The 8799-nt window shown below is 44.4% G+C and overlaps 1 protein-coding gene across 1 annotated transcript; it reads left to right on the plus strand.

Annotated features, from left to right (window-relative positions):
- The first annotated feature begins 6333 nt into the window (after positions 1–6333).
- Positions 6334–8324, plus strand: LOC108229282 (trace amine-associated receptor 13c-like). The gene is made up of 2 exons (XM_017404953.2): positions 6334–6696; positions 6778–8324. The coding sequence occupies exons 1-2, from the start codon at positions 6533–6535 to the stop codon at positions 7586–7588; spliced, it is 975 nt and encodes a 324-aa protein (XP_017260442.1). The 5' UTR covers positions 6334–6532; the 3' UTR covers positions 7589–8324.
- The last annotated feature ends 475 nt before the right edge of the window (positions 8325–8799 follow it).

Consider the following 8799-nt stretch of genomic DNA (forward strand, 5'->3'; position numbering starts at 1 on the left):
AAAAAAAAAATTGCAACTTTTCATCGCAACTTTTAAGAAAATGCCCCGCAAAATTAGGCATTTTAGCCCACAACAATCATAATAAATGCCCACAAAATCCTGGAGGGACTGATTATTGTATTAGAAACTTTCAAAACAAAAATAAACTTTGTAAAAGTTTTTTTTATTATTGTATTTAAAGTTCTTGTAAGAATCCAGAGTTTCTGTCTCCGCTCTTCTGGCGGAGCCAAGAACTCTCCATCCACAACTGCAGCCAATTACCCTGATGAACAGCACCTGTACTTAAGCCTCTGGCTGGTCCCAGATCTTCCCTGGAGCATCGCACCTTATGGGTCAGGATCTCAGCCTAAAACCACTGACTTTGAAACTCACGGCTACACTAACCTTCTGCTTGTTGTTTCTCCCTTTTTGCCTCAGGACGTGCTGTTCAGATTTTGTAAATACCTGCCTGCCTGGAACTACGGTTCCACTTACCTGTGAACTTACCTGTCCTTTAGATTCTGGATCCTCCTCCGGTCTCCGGTGGACACGTCGAATTTAAGTGATTAAATTCTGGTGCTGATCTGGTCAAATGTCAAGGTCACAGGAGATTCTGTGTTCTAACTCTGCATTAGGTCAAGGTAAGAATGTCAAACTGGACACCTCATTGACAAGAACCAGGTAATTGTCCAAGAAACGGAGCCAAAACCAGACACGGAGACTTGAAATCAGGTAAGTGATTTTATTTACAAGTGCAGGTATATACAGTGGAGGATTATCGGCCGCAGTCTGAAAGCCAAAAAGGGGTAAGGTGAGTCTCGTGTACTTATTATTCGTCTTTTTCAGAATAGGAGAGTTTGTGAGTAATGTTTTTCTTTCTTACAGGTTCAGAGGTTGTTCGTGGCGTTGAAGAGAAGGCAGAAAATCCAGCAGCAATACAGAAGGTGAGGAGTCCAGTCATCCAGCAAAGGTAAGCACGTCCAAACGAGGTTCAGGTAAGTTCCAGTCAAAAACGGTGATCATCTAGGTGAGGTTAACAACCTGAAGCAAAAAGCACATAGCAACCATAGCGGACTTCTGACCTCTGGTTTCAATTGAGAAACATGGAAGGTAGGATGAATGTGCATAGATGCCGGGAGAGTGAGGTGGACAGAGGTGGGATTTATAATCCGTTCCACCGGAAAAGGACAGATGAAACGGGGGGCCAGTTCCTTTGAGGTGCCCCGCAACTGAATGTCCCTTGTTGACAACCACACCCTGTTGCCCACCTTGTAAGCAGGTGTAGAGGAACGGTGACGGTCAGCGTACCTCTTATTTTGTTCCATGGTTCTCTGGAGAGCCCTCTTAGTTTGTCTCCAAATCCTCCGGCACATGCGCAGATGGACTTGAACCGATGGAACCGCGATCTTTGTCTCAAAGCTGGGGAATAGCGGGGGTTGTATCCCAGAGAGGCCTCGAATGGAGACATGCCTGTAGCAGAGGAAACGTGAGTATTGTGTGCATATTCAATTCAAGTGAGTCTCTTACTCCATGTAGATGGATTGTCGCTGGCCAAACATCTAAGCGCCGCCTCCAGCTCCTGGTTGCAACGCTCCGTCTGACCATTGGATTGAGGATGGTACCCTGAAGTGAGACTCACCCTAGCCCCAAGCCCTTTGCAAAAACAGTTCCAAACCTGAGACGCAAACTGTGGCCCTCTGTCAGACACGATACCCACTGGTATGCCATGTAACCGGAACACTTGTTGAATCATTATTTTCGCTGTCTCAAAGGCTGTGGGAAGCTTGGGGAGAGGAATGAAATGGGCAGATTTAGAGAACCGATCGACAACTGTAAGAATGACTGTGTTGCCTTGAGATGGGGGTAAACCCGTAACAAAGTTTAAGGCTATGATAGACCAGGGTCGACTGGGTACAGGCAACGGTTGTAATAGGCCAGCAGGGGGTTGGTTGCTGCTTTTAAAGTGAGCACAGGTAGGGCAGGCTGTGACAAACTCCTTAACATCAGTCGTGAGGGTAGGCCACCAAAAATACCTAGCCGTTAGCCTAATAATGCGATTAACCCCCGGGTGGCATGAGAACTGCTGAGAATGAAGCCAGTCAAGAACTCTAGCTCTTACTGCTTCAGGGACGTAGGTTTTACCTAGGGGACCCCCTCCAGGGTCTGGTTCAGTCTGTTGGGCCTCCAAGATCTCCCTCTCTATGGCCCAGGTAAGTGAGCTGATGATCAAGGCGGGTGGGATGATGGGTTCATCCTTATCGGCTGCGTTGGAGCTGGACCATAATCTGGACAGGGCGTCTGGTTTCACATTCTTAGAACCTGGCCTAAAGGTAATGGAAAAATTAAACCTGCCAAAAAACACGGACCATCTGGCTTGACGGGGGTTGAGCCTCTTGGCGGTCTGCATGTAGGCCAGATTCTTGTGATCAGTCCAGATTATAAAAGGAATCTCACTGCCCTCCAACCAGTGCCTCCACTCTTCTAAAGATAGCTTGATAGCTAACAACTCGTGATTGCCCACATCGTAGTTTTTCTCTGCCGGGGACAGGCGGCGAGAGAAGTAAGCGCATGGGTGCACTTTACTATCCTCCGAGGACCTCTGGGCGAGGATAGCACCCACACCCGAGTCTGAGGCATCAACTTCAGCTATGTATTGTAATTTGAGGTTGGGATGACGAAGAATAGAAGCAGACGTAAATCGAGACTTTAACTCACGAAATGCAGATTGAGCTCTTGACGACCAGGTGAAGGGTTGTTTAGTACAGTGATTCCCAACCCTGGTCCTCAAGGAACACTATCCTGCATGTTTTAGTTGTTTCCCTGCTTTGACACACCTGATTTGAATGAGTGAGTGATTAACAGGCTTCTTCAGAACTTAAAGACCTGCTGAAGAGAGGAGAAACAATGGAAACATGCACGATAATGTTCCTTGAGGACCAGGGTTGGGAACCACTAGTTTAGTAGACGTGAGTTGAGTAAGAGGGGCTGCCACCCTGCTGTAATCCTTGACAAAACGACTGTAAAAATTGGCGAAGCCCAGGAACTTTTGTAGTTGCCGTCGAACAGTGGGGACAGTTTTGTAGTAGCCCTGCCCAAAGACAAAACCCAGGAAGCTTACGGAAGGTACACTGAACTCACATTTTTCTGCCTTCACGAAAAGCTGGTTTTCATACAGCCGCTGGAGAACCGCCCTCACCTGACGTTAATGTTGACCCGGATCCTGGGAATAGATCAGAATATCATCTAAATATACAAATACAAAGATGTTCAGAAAATCTCGTAGAATGTCATTGATTAGGGATTGGAACACTGCTGGGGCGTTAGTGAGCCCGAATGGCATCACTAGGTACTCGAAGTGACCCAGTGGAGTCTTGAAAGCGGTCTTCCACTCATCCCCCTACTTAATTCTTACCAGGTGGTAAGCGTTGCGAAGATCCAACTTGGTAAAAATGGTGGCGGAGTGCAGCTGCTGATGGACGGAGTCGATTAAGGGCAGTGGGTATTTGTTTTTGATTGTTATCTGATTTAGTCCTCTGTAATCGATGCACGGGCGGAGGCTTTTGTCCTTCTTCTCCACAAAGAAGAAGCCCGCACCGAGAGAGGACGTGGAAGGACGAATGATGCCGGAGGAGAGGGAATCTTCTATGTACGTCCTCATGGACTCTCGTTTTGGTCCTGAGAGACTGAACAATCGACTGGAAGGAGGTGGTGGAGGAAGCAGCTCAATGGAGCAGTCGTAAGGTCTGTGGGGTGGTAAAGACAATGCCTTAGACTTACTGAATACTGGAGCCAGGTCGTGGTACTCGGGGGGAACTTTGCTTAGATCCATCTCTTCGGTAGACTCTTTTCTTGCAGGTAGGACTAGCAAGGCTGATTGGAGGCAAGTCTTAAGGCAAAACCTGCTCCAGGACTCAATTATTTTCTCCGACCAATTAATTATTGGGTTGTGTTTCCTTAACCATGGAAATCCTAATATCATTTGCGTAGATGGTGAAGAAAAAAACAAAAAGTCACCTGACTCCCTCTGGTTTCTGGAAGTGACAAATTGAAGGTTAGATACTTGGTATTTGATGCGGGTGATAACTTGACCCGAAATATCCATAACAGGAAGGGGTGAAGACAGAAGTTGTAAACTGAGCTGTAACTGGTGGGCGAGGTCTTCTGTGATTAAATTTTGTTCTGCCCCTGAGTCTATTAGTGCGTGAACAGACGTTTTGAGTTGATTATTGATGACAGTGGTATGGAGGGAAAAATGAGATCCGAGGGGTTGAGAGAGACTACTCACTAGCACCCCTCGGATGTCTAGTCAGCCTGCCCTTTTACCAGAAAGGGGCATCTGGCCCGGAAATGTCTCTTATCACCACAATAGAAACACTACTTCGCTTCCAAACGCTTCTGTCTTTCCTCAGGGCTCAATCTGGCGTGGCCCACCTGCATGGGCTCTGGCTCCGATCCTGAGGCGTTTGACTCTGTCTCCACGTTCGTGGTGATGTGACAGGCAGTAGTAGTCCTGTAGCTCTTTTCCTGCTGCCTTTCCCAGAGACGGTTATCCAGGCGAATGGTCAACGTAATCAGATCCTCCAACGAACAAGGTTCATCCCTCCCGGCTAGTTGATCCTTGATTGGGTCCTGTAGAGCATGGATGAAAACCTCCTTTAAAGCTGTTTCGTTCTATCCGGAGGTTGCCGCCAGGGTGCGAAAATCAATAGCAAACTGAGCTACCGAGCGTTGTCCATGTTTTAAGTTCCAAAATTTTCGGATAATTTCTGTTTCGTTATATCTAACTCCAAAAGTCTGCTCGAAATCTGCAATAAACTGGTCAAAAGAAGTCTGCCTAATGGTGCGGAAACTGTATTTTGCCTCGGCCCACCTCAAAGCCTTGTTGCGTCAGAGTCCAATCACATAAGAGATCTTTGAAGCATTCTCAAAAAAGGATTGAACGAGAAAAAAATAGTGAGCACTGAAGGAGGAACCCTGCGCATTCCCCAATTTCTCCCGAAAAATGTTCTGGAGTAGGAGAGGGGACCTCGCGGAAATGGCCGGAAGCAGGAACCGGAAATGACACCGTCATCGGGGCTGAAGCGGAAGTGGAGTCCGAAGAACTTTGTACCATAGATGATAGTTTTTGATGTATTTCTTGTGTGAGCAAGGTTAACTGGTCGAGACGTCCCGTTTCAGCTTGTTGTTTCTCACACAAAGCGTTTAACAAGGACTCGTGGCGAGCTAGGAGTGGTGCGGTCTCCGTATTCTTGGCTCGGATGGTAGATTCCGCCATTTCCTGGGTGACTCCTTTTACCCACATTAAGTGCTCGAAGCAAAAATTCAGTCCTAGAGACAGGGAAAAAAGGAAAAAATTAATCCACAGAACTCTTCTTAACAGGCTCGGACTGTACAAATTATGATTTGGATTTACTGGAATCAGCAACGCTCAGGACTGGTTATGGCTGGAGCATACTGACAAGAACCAGGTAATGGTCCAAGGAGCGGAGCCGAAACCAGACACGGAGACTTGAAATCAGATAAGTGATTTTATTTACAAGTGCAGGTATATACAGTGGAGGATTATCGGCCGCAGTCTGAAAGCCAAAAAGGGGTAAGGTGAGTCTCGGGAACTTATTATTCGTCTTTGTCAGAATAGGAGAGTTTGTGAGTAATGTTTCTCTTTCTTACAGGTTCAGAGGTTTTTCGTGGCATCGAGGAGAAGGCAGAGAATCCAGCAGCAATACAGAAGGTGAGGAGTCCAGTGATCCAGCAAAGGTAAGCACGACCCAACGAGGTTCAGGTAAGTTCCAGTCAAAAACAGTGATCATCTAGGTGAGGTTCACAACATGAAGCAAAAAGCACATAGCAACCAAAAATTAGCAAAGTCTTAGTTTAAGGGTTAGAATCTATGGCTGTGATCCTAACCAGCAGGTTTGATGCTCCAGCGAAGGTCTGGCACCCGTAGGAGGCTTAAATCCTGGAGCTGCTCATCAGGTGTAATCAGGTGCAGCTGGAGAGGAAAAGGTTAGTGGCGCCTCCCCCACAGGCGGAGTTAATTCCAGATCCTCACACTCATGGGTCAAGGGTGATCACTATTGATTTCAAGGTCAAAGGTCAAGGTCACAGGCAACCCATTTGTGAAAATGTCTATGTTCCAGCAGGTCACCCCTCTGCCAAGGAGGTTATGTTTTCGTGTCTGTTAGCAAGACCACAAAAAACTAATGAACAGATTTCAATGAAATCTTAAGAAAATGTTGGGGTTGTCACCAAAAAATAATATATTCCATTTTGGTAGTGATCCAAATTATGATATTATTATTATTATTAACTTTATTATTTCTTATTTTCCTAGCATAACTGACCCTTGAACAGTTCTGACCAGTTTTCTGCTTGTTTGTAGAAGAAAACAACATTTTACTTTAACAAATCATCAGTAGAACTTCCTGTAATCTAATCTCCATGGAGAAAATTAAACAGCTAAGTGTGGAGCCTGGAACAGAAGGCGGAGATAAAGCAGCTGGATGAGAACAAAACAGAGAAGTTTCACACTTCAACATTTCCACCTGCAGTAATGGAGGAAACTGAGCTCTGCTTTACACAACTCTTTAACTCTTCCTGCAGTCGACTAAAGCTCCCTTACATTGAGGTTATGCTCTACTATATTGTGCTTTCCTCCATCTCTGTGATAACTGCATTTCTGAACCTGCTGGTCATCATCTCCATCTCACATTTCAGGTTGCCACATAATATTTTAACACAATTTACTTTGTTATTACAAATAACTGATATAAAAAGTCTATTTCTGTCTCTCCACAGACAGCTGCATACTCCCACCAACCTCCTCCTCCTCTCTCTGGCTGTTTCAGACTTTTTTGTTGGTCTCTTACTGATTTTTCAAATTCTGTTAATAGATGGCTGTTGGATTCTTGGTGACATCATGTGCTCTTTATATCATTATTTAGGATATTTTATCACTTCTGCATCAATAGGAACCATGGTGCTGATATCTATTGACCGTTATGTTGCTATTTGTTTCCCTCTGCATTACTCTACCAAAATCACACAGGACAGAGTAAAGGTCTGTATTTGTGTTTGTTGGATCTCTTCATCAATATTTCAAAGTCTGATTCTAAAGGATAACTTGAAACAACCAGGCAAATATAACTCTTGCATTGGAGAGTGTGCCTTTGTGATCAGCTACATTGCAGGATATGCTGATCTGATAGTTTCCTTCATTGCTCCCATTACTGTGATTGTAATATTGTACCTCAGAGTGTTTATGGTTGTTGTGTCTCAGACTCGAGCAATGCGCTCACACGTTGCAACATTTTCTCTTCACAGTTCAGTAAAAGCTAAAAAGTCTCAGATTAAAGCAGCAAAGACTCTTGGTGTTGTTGTAGTTGTGTTTCTACTGTGTATGTTCCCATATTATTGTGTTGCATTAACAGAAGAAGACAACTCTCTCAGCAATTCATCTCCAACATTTGTTGTATGCTTGTTTTATTTTAACTCCTGTCTAAACCCAATTATCTATGCCTTTTTTTACCCCTGGTTCAGAAAGTCAATTAGGCTCATTTTGAGTCTTCAGATACTAAAGCTCAACTCCTGTGACACCAACATGTTGTAGAATGCTACAGTGGTGGATTGGTGGGGTGACCTACATTGAAGGCATTGGGTGCAGCCTCGAAGTCCATGCATTCTTGTTGTTTCAAATTAGAGACTGGTCTGCAGTGGACCCAAATGCAATGGCTCAGAATGAATGGTTCATTTAAGCTGGCCTTTATGCTAGAACTGCCAATGAGAATTTTTACTAAATTTGAACTTTGACCTTAATGTGTGTTGTTTGGCTGAGGAACTTGAACTGAGTACAGATCACTTTGGCAAGATAAAAGAAACAAGTTGTGTGAAAAGAGAAAATTTTTGGACAAACACTAGACAACTGTTTCTTCTCGAGGGCAGGATTTTTGATTTAATTTTCTTTTCTAAAATTTTAAAAGTTGCGGCAGCCACTATTGCTCAGAGATAGGTACAAATTAGTTTGCTAAAATGCAACCAAAAACTGTCGTTTGAGATGAAGATTGCAGACTTCCTACTATGGAAGTAGAGTGTCGACCTCCTGAGGACGCAATGAAAATGGAGAAAGAACAAAAAAAATGGGACAGCTTAACACACACCATTCAGCTATACCCTCTCTTTCTCACAAATGTCTAATTTTTTGACAATAAGATAGATTTTATGCAGGTGCAAGGTGGTGGACTTTGTGTACATCAGCAGTATATGGTGCAGCAATGATGCATTTTGTCAGGATCTGGGTTTTTGTATTCAGTTTGTCTTCATGTTCCCTGTGCCTCAGCCATCATTTACTTCTCCTCAGTCTGTCTCTCGTTCTCCTGCCACGCCCATCTCCACCTACCTGCAATCGTCATCACTCACCTGCGCCCACTTACCTTGTTACCCTCTGTGTTTAAAACCCGGTCACGTTCTCTACCTCTCTGCTGGTTCATTGTCATTTGTCACCTCCTCCTAGTTTCATGTCTCGCCTCTTCTTTGCTCCTCCGTGATTTTGGATTTTGTTGTCTAATTTTTGCTGCCACGTCAGCTTTTTGTTTTTGATTCTTTTGTAAAAAATTAGTTTTTCTTTTTCATCATGAGTCTGCAATCTGGATTTGCCTCCTTTTCCCCACACCATGACACATTTAGTACAACTAACTGTTCACAACTGGTAAAATACATGATGGTAAATGTTGGCCTTTCTACTCGTTGTGAGAACTCACTGCCACTTTGATAGGAGCTGTGTTGTATCTTCTCAGTGGTAACACCTGGTAGGATTTGGAGGAA

This window comes from Kryptolebias marmoratus, linkage group LG6, assembly GCF_001649575.2.
Source record: "Kryptolebias marmoratus isolate JLee-2015 linkage group LG6, ASM164957v2, whole genome shotgun sequence".
NCBI classification, from domain to species: Eukaryota; Metazoa; Chordata; class Actinopteri; order Cyprinodontiformes; family Rivulidae; genus Kryptolebias; species Kryptolebias marmoratus.